We start from the raw sequence: 22,650 nt of genomic DNA on the forward strand, positions 1-22,650 counted from the left end.
GTCGGACATAGCCGGGTATAGCATAGTTTTAGTTGGTACTTGTGTCTAAATTGTAAATAGTAAAAGCAGCATGTGTCTCACCCCAGTAAGTATAAAAAGTGCTATAGCAATAAGAGTGGGGCTATGAAAGTCACCTTAGTAAGTAGAGAGAGAGTTATTCCTCGGAATAAAGAGTTGAACGAGTGAGCAGGAAAGTCAACCTATTGACATTTAAGAGTAGTTAAGTGTTTTGCCCATGTTTAAGTTTAAGTATGTGTTTAAGTATAGTTTGTTTTACTAAGTTTCTATTCCTAGTAAGTTACTATTTTTATAATGTTTCCATTTTTAGAAAGTTTCTTATTTTACTAAGTTTCTATGACTATAGAGTTTCTACTTTTATGAGTGTTTTTCATTTTAGGATACTTGCCGTATTAGATAAGCTTCCAATCACCCCTTTCCCTTCGAATGGCTAATTTAGATCTAGGGGCTTGAGCCATAGGACCCTTTAAATCGGAAATCCAAACCCTCTGCCTAGAATCTCGTAGAAACCATTCGTCAAGAAAGTTCGAAGATCTATACATCTCTAATACATATCCCAAAATATTTTTGTGCTACAATATAAGTAGTAGGTTATAGGTGCTAGTAATAGTAATAGTGTATACATGTTAAGTACTAGTATAAGTAGTATTAGGGTTTAAGGTTTTAATATGTATATGTATATATAATTCGTATATATACATAAAAATATTTTTTTTACATGTATATATGTATATATAAATCTAGGAGTGTTTATGTATATACTTATGAATAACAAGTTTATAATATGAATATGAATTAACAAAAATTAAAGTTTATGTAAATAGTTTAGGGTTTATGTTATACCTTTGAAGATTCAAGATAATTAACAAAGAAAAGATGAACACGATGAAGATGGAAGATCAAAGCCTTAAAAATCTTGAAGAACTCCTTGAAGATTCTTGAAGAACACGAAGAACAAGCTTGAAGATCCGAATACCACAAGAGAGGGAGAGGGAGAGATTGTTTTTGAGAGAGGATTTTGGTGTGATTTGTGAATGAGAAACTAGGAGTTTATATAGTGCAAGTATTAGAGTGTTAGTCAACATAAGGATGTTCTAATTAATGATTTTATTTTATTTTATAATTTTTAGTCAACAATAGGTGGTACTAGTTTATATATATATTATTTTAATTTTTAGTCAACATAAGGATGTAATTGTTTAAGATTCTTTAGTCTCATTATTATTACTATTATTACTATTATTATTTTTTACATTTACTACATGATAAGTATTATTTTCTTTTTACTAATTCATGACTTGTATATATTTAGTTCTCAATTGTTTTATTATTTATATAAATGTCAATTTTTATTTATTACTTATAGGTTATCAGTTATAATATTACATAAATGCATAAATTTTAATTAGCAGTGAGTGTCGACTAACAGTTTATTATTTTCATCTTTTATTAACTTGTCAATTATTGCACAAAGTTAATTAATATGTTTTCTAACTCTTAATACTTAACAATTGTTGATTAAAGTTTAATCATTAAGTTTTGATTATATTGTTTGGGCATTTAATATTGGAAAAATATAGAATGGAAAAATGAGGGTCGTTATAGTACCTCCCCGTTATTGAAAACTTCGTCCCGAAGTTTTTAGGTAGTTTTCTCGTTTGCATCAGCAGTTGAGAAGAGATGGGGATATTTCCGTTTCATATGGTCTTTGCGTTCCCAGGTATATTCGGGGCCTCTACGCGAATTCCACCGGACTTTAACGATAGGTATATTGCTTTTACGCGTTTGTTTGACCTCTCCTTCCATGATTTCTATAGGTTCTTCAACGAAGTGCATTTGCTCATCAATGCGGACATCATCCAGAGGAATAACGAGTGTGTCATCGGCAAGACACCGTTTAAGATTTGAGACATGAAACACATCATGTACTTGACTAAGTTCGGTTGGTAGTTCTAATCGGTATGCCACGGGACCGACTCTTTCAGTGATTGTGAATGGTCCAACATATCGTGGACTGAGTTTACTTCGCTTACCGAAGCGGACAACACCTTTCCAAGGGGATACTTTCAACATGACTTTATCTCCAACTTGGTATTCGATGTCTTTTCGTTTCTTATTGGCATAGCTTTTCTGTCGGCTACGGGCAGTTTCTAAACGTTGCTTGATTTGAACGATCTTTTCGGTAGTTTCGTGAATAATTTCAGGACCAGTTAAATGTCTGTCCTCAAGTTCATCCCAACACAAAGGGGATCTACACTTCCGTCCATATAAAGCTTCAAAAGGTGCAGCCTTAATGCTGGAGTGATAACTGTTATTATAAGAAAATTCAACCAAAGGTAGATGTCTATCCCATCCTTTGCCGAAATCGATTGCACAAGCACGTAGCATATCCTCCATAGTTTGAATGGTTCGTTCACTTTGACCATCGGTTTGCGGATGATAAGCTGTACTCATGTCGAGTTGAGTTCCAAGAGCAGATTATAAAGTTTTCCAAAATCTAGAAACAAATCGACTATCGCGATCAGAAATGATCGAGATTGGAACACCATGACGTGAGACGATTTCTTTAATATAAAGCTGTGCTAATCTCTCCATCTTGTCAGTTTCCTTGATCGGTATGAAATGTGCAGATTTAGTAAGACGATCAACTACGACCCAAATAGTATCGTTACCGTTCGAAGTCTTAGGTAACTTAGTAACGAAGTCCATAGTGATACCTTCCCACTTCCACTGCGGAATGTCGGGTTGTGTCAACAGACCAGAAGGCTTTTGATGTTCGGCCTTGACTTTCAAACAAGTGAGACACTTACTAACATAAGTAGCAATATCGGCTTTCATGTTAGGCCACCAGTAGAATTCCTTCACATCGTGATACATCTTACTGGAACCGGGATGGATAGAATATCTAGTCTTATGTGCTTCATCCAAGACTAGTTCGCGAAGATTACCAAAACGAGGAACCCAGATTCTATTGCCAAAGTACCGTGTACCATTAGCTTTCACTTGAAGTTGGTTCTCAAAACCAATAGGTCCTTCACCTTCGATAAGTGTCGGTCTAATAGCTTCCAATTGAGCTTCACAGATTCGTGAAATAAGATTCGATTTGATTTTTAGGTTTAAAGCACGAACACGTTTAATATCATCTTTTCGACTAAGGGCATCGGCAACTACATTCGCCTTGCCAGGATGATATTTCAGCTCACAATAATAATCGTTCAATGTCTCGAGCCATCGACTTTGCCTCATATTCAGCTGTTTTTGATCAAAGATGTGTCGAAGACTTTTATGGTCAGTGTACACCGTAAAGTGATTACCATAGAGATAATGTCTCCATATCTTTAATGCAAATACCACGGCACCTAACTCTAGGTCATGTGTGGTATAGTTTACTTCATGTTTCTTCAACTGTCTAGATGCATAGGCGATAACCTTCTCTCGTTGCATTAAAACACAACCAAAGCCATGCTTTGAGGCATCGCAGTAAACAACAAAGTCATCGGTACCTTCAGGTAAAGAAAGAATCGGGGCTGTGGTCAACTTCTCCTTCAGAATCTTGAAAGCAGATTCCTGTTCTTCGGACCACTCAAATTTCTTCCCTTTTTGAGTCAGCTTTGTAAGAGGTTTGGCAATGAGAGAAAAATCTTTTATAAACCTTCGATAGTAACCGGCAAGTCCCAAAAATTGACGAATATGCTTTGCAGTCTTTGGTATCTCCCAGTTCTGAATAGCAGTAATCTTAGCTGGATCGACATGTATTCCGTTTCTATCAACAACATGTCCGAGAAATTGTACGGTTTTGAGCCAAAACTCGCACTTAGAAAATTTAGCATAAAGTTGTTCCTTTCGTAAGAGTTCAAGAATCATGCGCAAATGTTGCTCATGCTCTTTCTCATTCTTCGAATAGATCAAGATGTCGTCAATGAATACGATGACAAATTTGTCAAGATACGGTTTACAAACACGATTCATGAGGTCCATGAACACGGCAGGAGCATTAGTTAAACCAAAAGGCATGACACAGAATTCATAGTGCCCATAACGAGTGCGAAAAGCAGTCTTAGGAATATCGGATTCCTTGACCTTGAGTTGGTGATAACCGGATCTTAAATCAATCTTTGAATAAACACTTGACCCTTGAAGTTGGTCAAATAGATCATCAATACGTGGCAACGGATAACGGTTCTTGATAGTAAGCTTGTTAAGTTCGCGGTAATCAATGCACATCCTTAATGTACCATCCTTCTTTTTAACAAACAGAATAGGAGCTCCCCAAGGGGACGAGCTTGGACGAATGAAACCTTTATCCAATAGTTCTTGGAGTTGGTTGGATAATTCCTTCATTTCGGAAGGTGCTAAACGGTATGGTGCTTTAGCAACAGGAGCAGCACCAGGAGTTAAATCAATTTGGAATTCAACTTGTCGAGGAGGTGGAATACCCGGAAGATCTTCGGGAAACACATCGGGAAAGTCTTTAACTACTGGTACATCTTCAATTCGCTTCTCTTTCGATTCAATCAGATTAACGTGGGCTAGAATAGCTGGATAACCTTTCATAAGGTATTTGCGGGTTTTAATACAGGAGATAATATTGAGATTGGAACCACTCTTTTCACCTTGGATAATAAGAGTCTCTCCATTTCCTAATGGAACATGAACGGTTTTATCGTAACACATGATCGCAGCTCTTAATGGACGTAACCAATCCATTCCAACTACGACATCGAAACTTCCTAGCTCGACCGGCAAAAGGTCTATCTTAAATTCTTTGCTGGCTAAGATTAGGTTGCAGTTTTTATAAATTTTATCAACTTTCATGATCTTTCCATTGGCTACTTCTACTAATCGTTTAGTTTCTAAGGGTTGAGGCTTTTCAGTAAATAGGGTACAAAATTCATTAGATACGTAACTTCGGTCGGCACCAGTATCGAATAAAATAGTTGCGTAGCAATTATTGACGAGATACGTACCCGTGATGACCTCATCTTCATCTCGGGCTTCAGCAGCAGTAATAACAAATGCACGACCCTTTGCAGCAGTAGTATTGGCTCCAGTAGCAGGACTATCTCTCTTCTTAGGGCAATTTGGACTAATGTGTCCCTTTTCCCCACAAGTATAACAAGTAGGAGGAGCTTTGGCAGGAACAATAGATTTATTCTTTGGAGGAGTCCTACACGTCTTAGCTACGTGTCCCACTTTCTTACACAACGAACAAGTGGCAGTGCACTGCCCCGGGTGATGCCTTTCACAACGAACACAAAAAGGATAAGTGCCCTTATAATTCGTCCTTGTACTATCCATAAGCTTTTTACTAACATTCTGAGTTGAACCTTCAGACGGCTCAAACTTCCTCTTACCATCATTACCCTTGGTTTCAACTTGCTTATTGGCCGACGCCCTTCTTCTCTTGGCCAACATGAGATTTTGTGCCATGAGAATCACAGCATCCAAAGTAACCTTCTCAGCAGCAATAACATTCCCTTGAACATCCTCAGGAAGACCTTCAATATACCGCTCAATTCTTCTAGCTTCAGTAGGAAACATTTCAGGACATAGAGTAGAAAGCTCCAGATAACGATTGGTATAATTCTCAATGTCAGTACCCTTGACCCTGAGTTCCCAGAAGTCAGCTTCAAGCTTCTGAACTTGACTCCTTGGGCAGAATTTGTTGACCATCATACTTTTGAGTTCGTCCCATGGAATTGCATTAGCATTATCAATTCCTACGGACTTGGCATAAGCAGTCCACCAAGTTAAAGCATTACCACCCAACGAGCTAGTGGCATACTTTACTCGATCATCATCACCACAGTTGCAAATACGGAAAATAGATTCCATCTTTTCGAACCAACGAACTAGTTCGACAGCTTCTTCGTTTCCCTTAAAAGCGGGAGGGTGACAGTTTGTAAAGTCCTTGTAGGAACAAGGTTTTGGTTGAGTATTAGCATGATTAGCTTGGGCGTTGCCTTGGGCAGCAGCGAGTAACTGTTGGAATTGCTCAGTAGTTAACACAACGTTGTTAACGGTAGGTGCAGCTGAACGAACCATGATGTCACTACATAAAAGTGAACATATGTTTGATAAGTTTAACAAGTTATAAGTTTGAGTAATCACAAGTATGAATAAACTAAAGTATTGATATCGCATGATATTAATAAAACACTTTATATTATTAGAACGAGGCATTAAATAAGCCTTTATTACACGATTCGGAAATAGAAATTGTTTAAGACACAGCCTTTACATAGATGGAAAATAGGAAAAATAACTAGGAAATATTAAGATTGAAGTAGTCTTCATATTTCGTCTCCAACCTTCTTCATAAACTCCTCAACTTTCTCATTTTTCGTCTTTTGTTTCTCATAGAGATACTCGAAGTTGTCATAAAGGTTGGTAACACGACTGTTTACGGCATTAGTGTTGTACTCTCTTATGGCAAGTTGTTCGTCGACTCGACCTTTCTCCATTTTCATTCGGACATCAACATCCTCCTTGAGGTAAGCAAGTGATTGCTTTCCCCAGCGAGTGTTGCGTTCTTCCTCGCACTTTAGCATCAGCAACTCCTTTCTTAGCTCGATGTTTTCTTTCATAAGTTTCTTCATTCGATGATCCACTCTTTCCATGTGGCGAAGTAGACCTCCAATGTTTCTCTCGGTATCGTTTCGTAATCTCATGATTTCATACTTAGGACCATCATAAAAAGGAGATCGGGCTCTCTTCCTTGATGGACCAACTTCTTCATGCCGTTTTCCCTTATCTTGGGTTCTCGGAGTTGGGTAGTATTGAGGAGACCCATGTGAATCTAAAATAGTATTCGGGCTATAATTCAGCGGTGGTGAAGCAGGACTATAAAGAGGACTTCGAACTGGTCTCGAAGTTAAAGAGTGTCCAACACCTACTTCGGTGGTAGGGTTGTGAGTTGCTTTGTTGGGCTTGTTAATGCTTGAGCTTGACATCCTATCATTAGGAAAGAGACCTTGATTAGAATCTTTGAGTCAAGTTTATTAAAGCATAATTGTTAAGATTATACGACAATCCTAAGTGCTTTAAGTCTAAGGCAGGAAAGGTTATAGTTTCCTAGATTGCTAAGGCACCCTAGCTAACAAGTAAGGCACACATAAAAATGCAATCCTGGTTCTCTATAACAGCCTGGTTTGCTCTGATACCAATCTGTCACACCCCCAGTTAGGGCCTGGGTGAAATGTGACTTAATATCAAATCAACCAACATATTATAATATACGAGAACAATACTAAATGATAAAACAAACTTTATTGAGCACGCAGCGGAAAATGAAACGTAGTTACAATGATAGGAATAACAATAATGGAAATGTTCACATGCAGAAGTAATAAATGCGATATCTCTTGATCCTATGTCCAAGTAGCATCACATAAGCAGTAAGTATAAGAGCTTGAATCAAACAGCACCTGAGACAAAACATGCTAAAGTGTCAACCAAAAGGTTGAGTGAAGTTCATAGGTTTAACAAATAAGTTTGACCGTTTGTTTTAGACCACAAGATTTAATTTGTAAGGTTGATCTCCCACAGGATCAAAAAGTTATGCCAGTGCGTGATATTTAGACTAAACGTTCAAGTTTGCCCCATGACAAGTTAGTTCTACTTGTCGGTTTAATTTCATTATCAAGCAATACAACGATAACATCAAATGTATCGGGGACGTTACTCCCGATAGGCCTACCCCCAATAACTAAGCATGCCGCAGCACCTAAAAATATCACTGTAGGGACTTAGTCGGACATAGCCGGGTATAGCATAGTTTTAGTTGGTACTTGTGTCTAAATTGTAAATAGTAAAAGCAGCATGTGTCTCACCCCAGTAAGTATAAAAAGTGCTATAGCAATAAGAGTGGGGCTATGAAAGTCACCTTAGTAAGTAGAGAGAGAGTTATTCCTCGGAATAAAGAGTTGAACGAGTGAGCAGGAAAGTCAACCTATTGACATTTAAGAGTAGTTAAGTGTTTTGCCCATGTTTAAGTTTAAGTATGTGTTTAAGTATAGTTTGTTTTACTAAGTTTCTATTCCTAGTAAGTTACTATTTTTATAATGTTTCCATTTTTAGAAAGTTTCTTATTTTACTAAGTTTCTATGACTATAGAGTTTCTACTTTTATGAGTGTTTTTCATTTTAGGATACTTGCCGTATTAGATAAGCTTCCAATCACCCCTTTCCCTTCGAATGGCTAATTTAGATCTAGGGGCTTGAGCCATAGGACCCTTTAAATCGGAAATCCAAACCCTCTGCCTAGAATCTCGTAGAAACCATTCGTCAAGAAAGTTCGAAGATCTATACATCTCTAATACATATCCCAAAATATTTTTGTGCTACAATATAAGTAGTAGGTTATAGGTGCTAGTAATAGTAATAGTGTATACATGTTAAGTACTAGTATAAGTAGTATTAGGGTTTAAGGTTTTAATATGTATATGTATATATAATTCGTATATATACATAAAAATATTTTTTTTACATGTATATATGTATATATAAATCTAGGAGTGTTTATGTATATACTTATGAATAACAAGTTTATAATATGAATATGAATTAACAAAGATTAAAGTTTATGTAAATAGTTTAGGGTTTATGTTATACCTTTGAAGATTCAAGATAATTAACAAAGAAAAGATGAACACGATGAAGATGGAATATCAAAGCCTTAAAAATCTTGAAGAACTCCTTGAAGATTCTTGAAGAACACGAAGAACAAGCTTGAAGATCCGAATACCACAAGAGAGGGAGAGGGAGAGATTGTTTTTGAGAGAGGATTTTGGTGTGATTTGTGAATGAGAAACTAGGAGTTTATATAGTGCAAGTATTAGAGTGTTAGTCAACATAAGGATGTTCTAATTAATGATTTTATTTTATTTTATAATTTTTAGTCAACAATAGGTGGTACTAGTTTATATATATATTATTTTAATTTTTAGTCAACATAAGGATGTAATTGTTTAAGATTCTTTAGTCTCATTATTATTACTATTATTACTATTATTATTTTTTACATTTACTACATGATAAGTATTATTTTCTTTTTACTAATTCATGACTTGTATATATTTAGTTCTCAATTGTTTTATTATTTATATAAATGTCAATTTTTATTTATTACTTATAGGTTATCAGTTATAATATTACATAAATGCATAAATTTTAATTAGCAGTGAGTGTCGACTAACAGTTTATTATTTTCATCTTTTATTAACTTGTCAATTATTGCACAAAGTTAATTAATATGTTTTCTAACTCTTAATACTTAACAATTGTTGATTAAAGTTTAATCATTAAGTTTTGATTATATTGTTTGGGCATTTAATATTGGAAAAATATAGAATGGAAAAATGAGGGTCGTTATAGGTCAGCATTCAAACACTTGATGAACGAGAAGTACCGTCCTAGAACCGAGGTCAATAAGCTCAAGACAGAACTTAGAGGGTTACGAACCCAAGGATTTGATATTACCACGTACGAAAGACGATTCACAGAATTGTGCCTATTGTGTCCGGGAGCATTCGAAGATGAGGAAGAGAAGATCGACGCATTTGTGAAAGGATTACCGGAAAGAATTCAAGAAGATATAAGTTCACACGAGCCCGCCTCTATACAACAGGCATGTAGAATGGCTCACAAACTAGTGAACCAGATTGAAGAAAGAATTAAAGAACAGAATGCTGAAGAGGCCAATGTGAAGCAAGTTAAAAGAAAGTGGGAGGATAACGGTGATAAGAATCACCAATACAACAACAACAGCAATTACAACAATAATCGCAACAATTATCCCAACAATCGCAACATCAATCGCAACTACAACAAACGGCCCAACAACAACAACAACAACAACAACAGCAACAGCAACTACAACAATCATCCCAACAACAATAATAACCGCAACAACAACAACAATCAGAAGCAGCTATGCCAAAGGTGTGAAAAGAATCACTCGGGGTTCTGCACCAAATTTTGCAACAAGTGTAAAAGAAATGGTCATAGCACGGCGAAGTGTGAGGTCTACGGACCAGGGGTTAATAGAACGAAAGGAACAAATGGTGTCGGAACGAGTAATGGCGGAGCAAGTAGTGTCGGAGCAAGTTATGCCAATGTAGTTTGTTATAAATGTGGAAAACCAGGCCACATTATTAAAAATTGCCCGAACCAGGAGAACACGAATGGACAAGGCCGTGGAAGAGTTTTCAATATTAATGCGGTAGAGGCACAGGAAGACCCGGAGCTTGTTACGGGTACGTTTCTTATTGACAATAAATCTGCTTACGTTTTATTTGATTCGGGTGCGGATAGAAGCTATATGAGTAGAGATTTTTGTGCTAAATTAAGTTGTCCATTGACGCCTTTGGATAGTAAATTTTTACTCGAATTAGCAAATGGTAAATTAATTTCAGCAGATAATATATGTCGGAATCGAGAAATTAAACTGGTTAGCGAAACATTTAAGATTGATTTGATACCAGTAGAGTTAGGGAGTTTTGATGTGATAATCGGTATGGACTGGTTGAAAGAAGTGAAAGCGGAGATCGTTTGTTACAAAAATGCAATTCGCATTATACGAGAAAAAGGAAAACCCTTAATGGTGTACGGAGAAAAGGGCAACACGAAGCTACATCTTATTAGTAATTTGAAGGCACAAAAACTAATAAGAAAAGGTTGCTATGCTGTTCTAGCACACGTCGAGAAAGTACAAACTGAAGAAAAGAGCATCAATGATGTTCCCATTGCAAAAGAATTTCCCGATGTATTTCCGAAAGAATTACCGGGATTACCCCCACATCGATCCGTTGAATTTCAAATAGATCTTGTACCAGGAGCTGCACCAATAGCTCGTGCTCCTTACAGACTCGCACCCAGCGAGATGAAAGAACTGCAAAGCCAATTACAAGAACTTTTAGAGCGTGGTTTCATTCGACCAAGCACATCACCGTGGGGAGCTCCTGTTTTGTTTGTCAAGAAGAAAGATGGTACATTCAGGTTGTGTATCGACTACCGAGAGTTGAACAAACTTACCATCAAGAACCGCTACCCACTACTGAGAATCGACGACTTATTTGATCAACTACAAGGCTCGTCTGTTTATTCAAAGATTGACTTACGTTCCGGGTATCATCAAATGCGGGTGAAAGAAGATGATATTCCAAAGACTGCTTTCAGAACACGTTACGGTCATTACGAGTTTATGGTCATGCCGTTTGGTTTAACTAATGCACCAGCTGTGTTCATGGACCTTATGAACCGAGTGTGTGGACCATACCTTGACAAGTTTGTCATTGTTTTCATTGATGACATACTTATTTACTCAAAGAATGACCAAGAACACGGTGAACATTTGAGAAAGGTGTTAGAAGTATTGAGGAAGGAAGAATTGTACGCTAAGTTTTCAAAGTGTGCATTTTGGTTGGAAGAAGTTCAATTCCTCGGTCACATAGTGAACAAAGAAGGTATTAAGGTGGATCCAGCAAAGATAGAAACTGTTGAAAAGTGGGAAACCCCGAAAACTCCGAAACACGTACGCCAGTTTTTAGGACTAGCTGGTTACTACAGAAGGTTCATCCAAGACTTTTCCAGAATAGCAAAACCCTTGACTGCATTAACGCATAAAGGGAAGAAATTTGAATGGAATGATGAACAAGAGAAAGCGTTTCAGTTATTGAAGAAAAAGCTAACTACGGCACCTATATTGTCATTGCCTGAAGGGAATGATGATTTTGTGATTTATTGTGACGCATCAAAGCAAGGTCTCGGTTGTGTATTAATGCAACGAACGAAGGTGATTGCTTATGCGTCTAGACAATTGAAGATTCACGAACAAAATTATACGACGCATGATTTGGAATTAGGCGCGGTTGTTTTTGCATTAAAGACTTGGAGGCACTACTTATATGGGGTCAAAAGTATTATATATACTGACCACAAAAGTCTTCAACACATATTTAATCAGAAACAACTGAATATGAGGCAGCGTAGGTGGATTGAATTATTGAATGATTACGACTTTGAGATTCGTTACCACCCGGGGAAGGCAAATGTGGTAGCCGATGCCTTGAGCAGGAAGGACAGAGAACCCATTCGAGTAAAATCTATGAATATAATGATTCATAATAACCTTACTACTCAAATAAAGGAGGCGCAACAAGGAGTTTTAAAAGAGGGAAATTTAAAGGATGAAATACCCAAAGGATCGGAGAAGCATCTTAATATTCGGGAAGACGGAACCCGGTATAGGGCTGAAAGGATTTGGGTACCAAAATTTGGAGATATGAGAGAAATGGTACTTAGAGAAGCTCATAAAACCAGATACTCAATACATCCTGGAACGGGGAAGATGTACAAGGATCTCAAGAAACATTTTTGGTGGCCGGGTATGAAAGCCGATGTTGCTAAATATGTAGGAGAATGTTTGACGTGTTCTAAGGTCAAAGCTGAGCATCAGAAACCATCAGGTCTACTTCAACAACCCGAAATCCCGGAATGGAAATGGGAAAACATTACCATGGATTTCATCACTAAATTGCCAAGGACTGCAAGTGGTTTTGATACTATTTGGGTAATAGTTGATCGTCTCACCAAATCAGCACACTTCCTGCCAATAAGAGAAGATGACAAGATGGAGAAGTTAGCACGACTGTATTTGAAGGAAGTCGTCTCCAGACATGGAATACCAATCTCTATTATCTCTGATAGGGATGGCAGATTTATTTCAAGATTCTGGCAGACATTACAGCAAGCATTAGGAACTCGTCTAGACATGAGTACTGCCTATCATCCACAAACCGATGGGCAGAGCGAAAGGACGATACAAACGCTTGAAGACATGCTACGAGCATGTGTTATTGATTTCGGAAACAGTTGGGATCGACATCTACCGTTAGCAGAATTTTCCTACAACAACAGCTACCATTCAAGCATTGAGATGGCGCCGTTTGAAGCACTTTATGGTAGAAAGTGCAGGTCTCCGATTTGTTGGAGTGAAGAGGGGGATAGACAGATTACGGGTCCGGAGATTATACAAGAAACTACCGAGAAGATCATCCAAATTCAACAACGGTTGAAAACCGCCCAAAGTCGACAAAAGAGCTACGCTGACATTAAAAGAAAAGATATAGAATTTGAAATTGGAGAGATGGTCATGCTTAAAGTTGCACCTTGGAAAGGCGTTGTTCGATTTGGTAAATGAGGGAAATTAAATCCAAGGTATATTGGACCATTCAAGATTATTGATCGTGTCGGACCAGTAGCTTACCGACTAGAGTTACCTCAACAACTCGCGGCTGTACATAACACTTTCCACGTCTCGAATTTAAAGAAATGTTTTGCTAAAGAAGATCTCACTATTCCGTTAGATGAAATCCAAATCAACGAAAAACTTCAATTCATCGAAGAACCCGTCGAAATAATGGATCGTGAGGTTAAAAGACTTAAGCAAAACAAGATACCAATTGTTAAGGTTCGATGGAATGCTCGTAGAGGACCCGAGTTCACCTGGGAGCGTGAAGATCAGATGAAGAAGAAATACCCGCATCTCTTTCCAGAAGATTCGTCAACACCTTCAACAGCTTAAAATTTCGGGACGAAATTTATTTAACGGGTAGGTACTGTAGTGACCCGAACTTTTCCATGTTTATATATATTAATTGAGATTGATATTTACATGATTAAATGTTTCCAACATATTAAGCAATCAAACTTGTTAAGACTTGATTAATTGAAATAGGTTTCATATAGACAATTGACTACCCAAGTTGACCGGTGATTCACGAACGTTAAAACTTGTAAAAACTATATGATGACATATATATGGTTATATATATAGTTAACATGATATTATGATAAGTAAACATATCATTAAGTATATTAACAATGAACTACATATGTAAAAACAAGACTACTAACTTAATGATTTTGAAACGAGACATATATGTAACGATTATCGTTGTAACGACATTTAATGTATATATATCATATTAAGAGATATTTGTACATCATAATATCATGATAATATAATAATTTAAAATCTCTTTTGATATTATAAACATTGGGTTAACAACATTTAACAAGATCGTTAACCTAAAGGTTTCAAAACAACATTTACATGTAACGACTAACGATGACTTAACGACTCAGTTAAAATGTATATACATGTAGTGTTTTAATATGTATTTATACACTTTTGAAAGACTTCAATACACTTATCAAAATACTTCTACTTAACAAAAATGCTTACAATTACATCCTCGTTCAGTTTCATCAACAATTCTACTCGTATGCACCCGTATTCGTACTCGTACAATACACAGCTTTTAGATGTATGTACTATTGGTATATACACTCCAATGATCAGCTCTTAGCAGCCCATGTGAGTCACCTAACACATGTGGGAACCATCATTTGGCAACTAGCATGAAATATCTCATAAAATTACAAAAATATGAGTAATCATTCATGACTTATTTACATGAAAACAAAATTACATATCCTTTATATCTAATCCATACACCAACGACCAAAAACACCTACAAACACTTTCATTCTTCAATTTTCTTCATCTAATTGATCTCTCTCAAGTTCTATCTTCAAGTTCTAAGTGTTCTTCATAAATTCCAAAAGTTCTAGTTTCATAAAATCAAGAATACTTTCAAGTTTGCTAGCTCACTTCCAATCTTGTAAGGTGATCATCCAACCTCAAGAAATCTTTGTTTCTTACAGTAGGTTATCATTCTAATACAAGGTAATAATCATATTCAAACTTTGGTTCAATTTCTATAACTATAACAATCTTATTTCAAGTGATGATCTTACTTGAACTTGTTTTCGTGTCATGATTCTGCTTCAAGAACTTCGAGCCATCCAAGGATCCATTGAAGCTAGATCCATTTTTCTCTTTTCCAGTAGGTTTATCCAAGGAAATTAAGGTAGTAATGATGTTCATAACATCATTCGATTCATACATATAAAGCTATCTTATTCGAAGGTTTAAACTTGTAATCACTAGAACATAGTTTAGTTAATTCTAAACTTGTTCGCAAACAAAAGTTAATCCTTCTAAATTGACTTTTAAAATCAACTAAACACATGTTCTATATCTATATGATATGCTAACATAATGATTTAAAACCTGGAAACACGAAAAACACCGTAAAACCGGATTTACGCCGTCGTAGTAACACCGCGGGCTGTTTTGGGTTAGTTAATTAAAAACTATGATAAACTTTGATTTAAAAGTTGTTATTCTGAGAAAATGATTTTTATTATGAACATGAAACTATATCCAAAAATTATGGTTAAACTCAAAGTGGAAGTATGTTTTCTAAAATGGTCATCTAGACGTCGTTTTTTCGACTGAAATGACTACCTTTACAAAATCGACTTGTAACTTATTTTTCCGACTATAAACCTATACTTTTTCTGTTTAGATTCATAAAATAGAGTTCAATATGAAACCATAGCAATTTGATTCACTCAAAACGGATTTAAAATGAAGAAGTTATGGGTAAAACAAGATTGGATAATTTTTCTCATTTTAGCTACGTGAAAATTGGTAACAAATCTATTCCAACCATAACTTAATCAACTTGTATTGTATATTATGTAATCTTGAGATACCATAGACACGTATACAATGTTTCGACCTATCATGTCGACACATCTATATATATTTCGGAACAACCATAGACACTCTATATGTGAATGTTGGAGTTAGCTATACAGGGTTGAGGTTGATTCCAAAATATATATAGTTTGAGTTGTGATCAATACTGAGATACGTATACACTGGGTCGTGGATTGATTCAAGATAATATTTATCAATTTATTTCTGTACATCTAACTGTAGACAACTAGTTATAGGTTACTAACGAGGACAGCTGACTTAATAAACTTAAAACATCAAAATATATTAAAAGTGTTGTAAATATATTTTGAACATACTTTAATATATATGTATATATTGTTATAGGTTCGTGAATCAACAGTGGCCAAGTCTTACTTCCCGACGAAGTAAAAATCTGTGAAAGTGAGTTATAGTCCCACTTTTAAAATCTAATATTTTTGGGATAAGAATACATGCAGGTTTTATAAATGATTTACAAAATAGACACAAGTACGTGAAACTACATTCTATGGTTGAATTATCGAAATCGAATATGCCCCTTTTTATTAAGTCTGGTAATCTAAGAATTAGGGAACAGACACCCTAATTGACGCGAATCCTAAAGATAGATCTATTGGGCCTAACAAACCCCATCCAAAGTACCGGATGCTTTAGTACTTCGAAATTTATATCATATCCGAAGGGTGTCCCGGAATGATGGGGATATTCTTATATATGCATCTTGTTATTGTCGGTTACCAGGTGTTCACCATATGAATGATTTTTATCTCTATGTATGGGATGTATATTGAAATATGAAATCTTGTGGTCTATTATTATGATTTGATATATATAGGTTAAACCTATAACTCACCAACATTTTTGTTGACGTTTTAAGCATGTTTATTCTCAGGTGATTTTTAAGAGCTTCCGCTATCGCATACTTAAATAAGGACGAGATTTGGAGTCCATGCTTGTATGATATTGTGTAAAAACTGCATTCAAGAAACTTATTTTGTTGTAACATATTTGTATTGTAAACCATTATGTAATGGTCGTGTGTAAACAGGATATTTTAGATTATCATTATTTGATAATCTACGTAAAGCTTTTTAAACCTTTATTGATGAAATAAAGGTTATGGTTTGTTTTAAAATGAATGCAGTCTTTGAAAAACGTCTCATATAGAGGTCAAAACCTCGCAACGAAATCAATTAATATGGAACGTTTTTAATCAATAAGAACGGGACATTTCAATATGCTCTTTGTTAATGTGACATATTTAGATTTAAACATTGTGTAGTTAATGCGGATGAGGATGTTGTGGAGACAAACGCTCTCCGCAATTTAATAAAACAATCGTGAATCTGATCACAATTGTAGATAAAAGAGAATACGACTTTATTGAATAAAAATTGGTGTCGTGGAATGGCTTACATAGGGTTTAATTTATACTAAACAAAGAAGAATTGGAAAAGGAATCAAACTCCTAAAATAAGGAAATAAAGATATGGAAATAAAATAACTAAAGAAACAAATAAATAAATAAATAAATAAATATATGGGCCAAGTTATAGTCCTAGCAGGACTTGTTTTCCTCCTGGTTCCACGTCAGTCTCTCCCACCTAAAAAGGACTCGTCCTCGAGTCAGTAGGATATAAAGGATCCGTGTCGCCATGATAATGTGTCAAATCAGCCACGTTAAAAGTAGAGGAAATGTTCATAGACGCAGGCAAATCAACCACGTATGCGTTATCATTAATCTTATGAACAATTCTATATGGACCATACTTCTTTGGTTGCAACTTACTGTAATTACCCACAGGAAAACGCTCCTTCAGAAGAAAAACCATAACCTGATCACCAACTTCACGAAAAAACAGGCGTGCCACATTTGAAGCATCAGGGGTCTTCTTGCACGCAATAAAGTGAACCATTTTGGAGAATCGATCAACCACCACAAAAATAGAATCAACCCCGCGTTGCGTACGAGGCAACCCGAGAACAAAATCCATAGAGAGGTCCTCCCAAATACCGTTAGGGACTGGCAGGGGCGTATACAAACCCGAATTCTGAGATTGTCCCTTCGCAGTTTGACAAATACTACAACGACGTACTATCTTCCCAACATCTCGTTTCAGTTGTGGCCAATAATATCTTTCTTCTAAAGCCGCAATAGTTTTCTCGCGACCCAAATGCCCACTGAGTCCACCTCCATGTAAATCACGAATAAGTTTTTTCCGGAGCGAACAATAGGGAACACATAAGCGATTGCCCTTAAAGAGGTAGCCATCGTGTTGTGAGAAATCCTCAAAGGGAATATTATGCCATATGTTGTGAAAATCAGGATCATCAGAATACAGATGACGAAAAAACTCGAAACCAGCGACCTCATTTGTCATGGTGACCAACAGTGCCGCTCGTCGGCTTAAGGCATCAGCTACTTTATTTTGGTGACCTGATTTATGTGTGATCGTAAAAGGGAATTGCTGCAAGTAGGATACCCACCGAGCTTGCATTTTATTTACGTGCTTTTGACTATTAAGATACTTCAAGGCTTCATGATCGGTATATAAGATAAACTGAGCTTGGATAAGATAATGTTCCCAATGTTTGAGAGCCCGAAATACCGCATAAAATTCTTGGTCATATGTGGACCACTTTTGCCGGGCCTCACTAAGCTTCTCGCTAAAATAGGCAATTGGCCGACCTTCTTGAGACAAAACGGCCCCAATACCCAAGCCACATGCATCACATTCAACTGTAAACACATTATCAAAATTAGGCAGTGCTAATATGGGCGCGGTGCATAACTTTTCTTTAATTGTAGCAAAGCTATGAGATTGCGCTTTATCCCACTGAAATCGACCCTTTTTCAAACAATCTGTCAAGGGAGCAGTTATGGCACTGAAATTGCGGATAAACCTCCGATAAAAGGTAGCTAGGCCGTGGAAACTCCGGACTTCGGTAATTGATTTTGGAACAGGCCAATCACGAATAGCTTTAATTTTATCCCCATCAAATCGGATGATATCTCCGCTGATAACAAAGCCTAGAAAAATGAGCGACGTTTGCATGAAACAACACTTTTTGGTGTTGATGTATAATGATGTATAATTTATTATCCTGCAAAACGAGCAAAACCTGCTTCAAATGTGTTAAGTGGTCAACTTCATTACAACTATAGATCAAGATATCATCAAAATAAACGACAACAAATTTATCGATAAAAGGTTTGAGCACTTGATTCATCAACCGCATGAAGGTACTTGGCGCATTGCTCAACCCGAATGGCATGACAAGCCATTCATAGAGTCCTTCTTTGGTTTTGAACGCGGTCTTCCACTCATCCCCGGGTCGTATACGAATTTGATGGCGCGACTATCCACACACATTCGCCAACTACCGTCTTTCTTCGGGGTTAAGAGGGTCGGGACTGCGCATGGGCTCATGCTGGTCCGAATGAGTCCCTCTTGGAGTAACTCCTCAACCATTTGTTGTAGAATAGCACTTTCTTTCGGATTCATTCGATAGTGAGAAAGGTTCGGTAGACTAGAACCGGGAACCAAATCGATGGCGTGTTGAATGTCTCGCACGGGTGGAAGCTCTTTCGGTAATTCATGCGGCATCAGGTCTGAGAATTGAGACAAAAGGTGTTGTACTGTTGTGGGTAAGGTAACACCATCAGTTTGGTTGTTAGTTGCAAAGAACTCCTTGATAACGAGCACGTAAAGTTCTTTAGAAGATTTGAAGGTTTGCGCAAATTCTGTACCAGATTGCGCCAAGGTCAGGAAACTCTCATTCCTACGAGGCGTGGTCGTAGGTTTAAAGTTCAGAGGCAGCAGGGTAATGGGTTTCCCATCCTTCACAAAACGATATGTATTGCTTCTTCCATCATGTGTGGTACCCCGGTCAAATTGCCACGGTCTACCAAAAAGTAGATGGCACGCATTCATGTCAACAACGTCACATAATACCTCATCGGTGTAATACTTTCCTATTGATAAAGGCACACAACATCTTTCAGTTACTTTAATGCCAGGTCCATCAGTAATCCAAACAATACTGTAGGGTTCGGGGTGTTTCTCCAAGGAAAGTTTCAACTTATGAGCCAACTCGCGGGAAATAATATTCTCGCAACTCCCACTATCAATAATTAAATCAAAGATGTGGCCTAAAATCGTGCACCTGGTATGGAACAGCAGGTTGCGTTGAGTGTCAACTTGCTTAGGTGCTAACAGAACTTTACGGACCACAAGGGTGGTCGCCTGATCTCCTTCCCCATCAGGCTCACATACATAGTCATCACCTTGTTCATCTTCTTCGAACTCATCATCGTATTGAGTATAATTCACAGGACGTCTTTGAGGACAATTGTTTGACTTGTGCCCTGTTTGATTACATCTATAACATTTATCAATTGTTGGCCGACTATAAGTATTCGAGATGGGTTTCTTCCCTGCTTCTTTAGTGTTCGAATCTTGCGGTGTAATTTCAGGTGTTGTTATAGTCGTAGTAGCGGGTTTTGTGGGTGCCCGAGAAGTTGAAGCATATTGGTAATTCCCAAAGTTACCACGAGTAGTCATAGTTTCTGCACGTCGCGCAAGATTGCAAGCCTCAGTCAAGGTCATAATTACTTGGCACCCTATCTTTTCTCGAATGGCAGGCCTTAGTCCAAACAGGTAACGTGATATTTGTTGTCCTTCGGTCTCTACTATATTATTCCTCGATGCTAGCCTTAGGAAATCAACAGTACACTCGGCTACGGTTTTCTGTCCTTGCCTCAAGGACTGGTACTGCTCGAATAAAAATTGCTCATAATCTGGGGGCAGAAATCGGGAGATCAACATTCTCTTCATCTTATTCCAATTTCGTATAGGTAATTTCCGTGCCCGTTGTCGTTGATTTTGGGTTTGTTCCCACCATGATGAAGCGCCTCCTTTTAATCTATAAGCAACTAGTTTCACCTGCTTATTCTCGGGTATGTCAGCGAACTCAAAAAACCGTTCAACCTCTGCTAACCAATCTAGAAATTCCTCGATGCTAAGGGTTCCATTAAAGGAAGGAAGGTCCACTTTTAGGCGGAAATCATCGCTTCTGTTCTGTTGCCGTGCGGGTTGGGTTTCACGATGGTAGTATTGTTGTGACTCATCATCTGTTGAAGAGTCGTTGTCGTCCCAATACTGTTGGTGCATGGGTCGCTGATATTGATATGTGTTTTTTAGGGGTTGTCGTGGTGGTTGGTTGTTGCGTGGTGCTGGTGGCGGTTTGTACTGGTGGTGGTGGGTCTGGAATCGGGGTTTAGCGCCAAGGTAAACCCTGTCGTCGTCTTCCCCAGATCTTGGTCCCTCTCGATCTTCTTTCAATTCCCGAACTGCCTTCTCGGTTTGTTCCATTCGGGTGGTGAGAATTTGAACTGTTGCTGTTAAACCTTCGATCGCCTTAACAAGATCAGGCTGATCATCTCTATCCCTTCCGTCTGAGCTAGTCATCGTACAGGAAAACACCTGCTCCAGATACCAACTAATGCGGATGAGGATGTTGTGGAGACAAACGCTCTCCGCAATTTAATAAAACAATCGTGAATCTGATCACAATTGTAGATAAAAGAGAATACGACTTTATTGAATAAAAATTGGTGCCGTGGAATGGCTTACATAGGGTTTAATTTATACTAAACAAAGAAGAATTGGAAAAGGAATCAAACTCCTAAACTAAGGAAATAAAGATATGGAAATAAAATAACTAAAGAAACAAATAAATAAATAAATAAATAAATAAATATATGGGCCAAGTTATAGTCCTAGCAGGACTTGTTTTCCTAGTCTAGTGGTTTGCTAGAGAAAAGGTATGTTCATGAACTCGCATTTTTACTTTAATATAAATATCATTTTTCAGTTTAAATGTCATCATCAAAACATTGTGTAGTCTAGTCGTTTAATATTGAAGCACACAGACCAATACACACACAAATCAAACAGCACCAACTAAAACACCTTAATGAGAATCTAAACTAACCAAGTGATCTCATGTCTAAATTAAAAGCAAATGCCTAATAGTAACAAACTAACAACACAAAATTTGAACTAGAATGCATAAGTAGAAGATCAAAATCAAAACTTTCACTTTGCTCCCAATTGATAACAATGTGAAACATCAAATTCAAATACAAAATCTCAAATTCTGAAAAGACAAAAAAACATAAAACAGCTATCAAATAGGCTCCACAAGTTTGTTAAACAACCATTACATTGTTTTGTTGACACAAAATCTCTAATCAAACAAACTGAATCCCATATCATCATCACTCTCTTCCTTAGCTTCTTCCTAAATCATATTCAAATCACAACAATTTGTTAAAGCATATCTAAAACATTCAAACAAGTATATAAACAAAACAGATATAAGCTACCTTCTTTTCTTCAGCTGCAGGGGCAGCAGCAGCTGGAGCACCAGCACCACCGGCGGGTGCAGAGACGGCGACGGCAGCACCACCACCTCCGGCACCGATGTTCATGATTAGGTCATCAAGGTTTTTCTTCTCACATAACTTAGCAAATAGACTTGGCCAGTATGATTCAATGCTTACATTTGCTGCACTTACTAGTGTAGCAATCTTCTCAGCCTACAGATACATAATTAAAACCCTAATCATCACCTAGTACAAAACTTAAACCATAATTATCAACTACACAATTGAAACCCTAACTATCAGATACTAATTAAAATTAAGAATACATATTAATTAAAATTAAAAATTAAAGATAAATATTAAAAAAACAACTGAATAGAAATGAGGTGATTAAAATGTTTACAGTGATTGCGATTCCATCATCGTGAAGGATCAGTGAAGCGTAAGTACAAGCAAGCTCGCTGACCGCCATTGATACGAATATTTCTTGTTGCTTATGTGCGGCGCGATATTTCGATAGTTATAAGAAGATGAATGAATAAGGGTGGAATTTAAGATATAGCGTTGTTTATATAGGTTGATATTTAGGGTACAGATTCTATATGGCT

The 22,650-nt window shown here is 37.0% G+C and overlaps 2 protein-coding genes across 2 annotated transcripts; both read right to left on the reverse strand.

The window, feature by feature from the left end:
• Nucleotides 1–18,911: 18,911 nt before the first annotated feature.
• On the reverse strand, nt 18,912–21,122 carry LOC139889590 (uncharacterized). The gene has a single exon (XM_071872532.1). It carries the CDS (start codon nt 21,120–21,122, stop codon nt 18,912–18,914), a length of 2,211 nt encoding a protein of 736 aa, XP_071728633.1.
• A 580-nt stretch (nt 21,123–21,702) lies between these two features.
• Nucleotides 21,703–22,573, reverse strand: LOC139892937 (uncharacterized). The gene is made up of 3 exons (XM_071876065.1): nt 22,446–22,573; nt 22,043–22,255; nt 21,703–21,957 (listed from the first exon to the last, which is right to left on the reverse strand). Exons 1-3 carry the CDS (start codon nt 22,512–22,514, stop codon nt 21,904–21,906), a joined length of 336 nt encoding a protein of 111 aa, XP_071732166.1. The 5' UTR covers nt 22,515–22,573; the 3' UTR covers nt 21,703–21,903.
• Between the last annotated feature and the right edge of the window lie 77 nt (nt 22,574–22,650).

This window comes from Rutidosis leptorrhynchoides, chromosome 2 (genome assembly GCF_046630445.1).
Source record: "Rutidosis leptorrhynchoides isolate AG116_Rl617_1_P2 chromosome 2, CSIRO_AGI_Rlap_v1, whole genome shotgun sequence".
NCBI lineage: Eukaryota > Viridiplantae > Streptophyta > Magnoliopsida > Asterales > Asteraceae > Rutidosis > Rutidosis leptorrhynchoides.

Excerpts from the sequence above, each read along its gene's own strand:
- LOC139892937 (XM_071876065.1), bottom strand. The coding sequence starts at position 22,514 with ATGGCGGTCAGCGAGCTTGCTTGTACTTACGCTTCACTGATCCTTCAC. Across the intron at positions 22,256-22,445 it reads ATGATGGAATCGCAATCACT|GCTGAGAAGATTGCTACACT; the intron begins GTAAACATTTTA and ends ATGTATCTGTAG. Across the intron at positions 21,958-22,042 it reads CTGCAGCTGAAGAAAAGAAG|GAAGAAGCTAAGGAAGAGAG; the intron begins GTAGCTTATATC and ends AATATGATTTAG.
- LOC139889590 (XM_071872532.1), bottom strand. The coding sequence starts at position 21,122 with ATGACTAGCTCAGACGGAAGGGATAGAGATGATCAGCCTGATCTTGTT.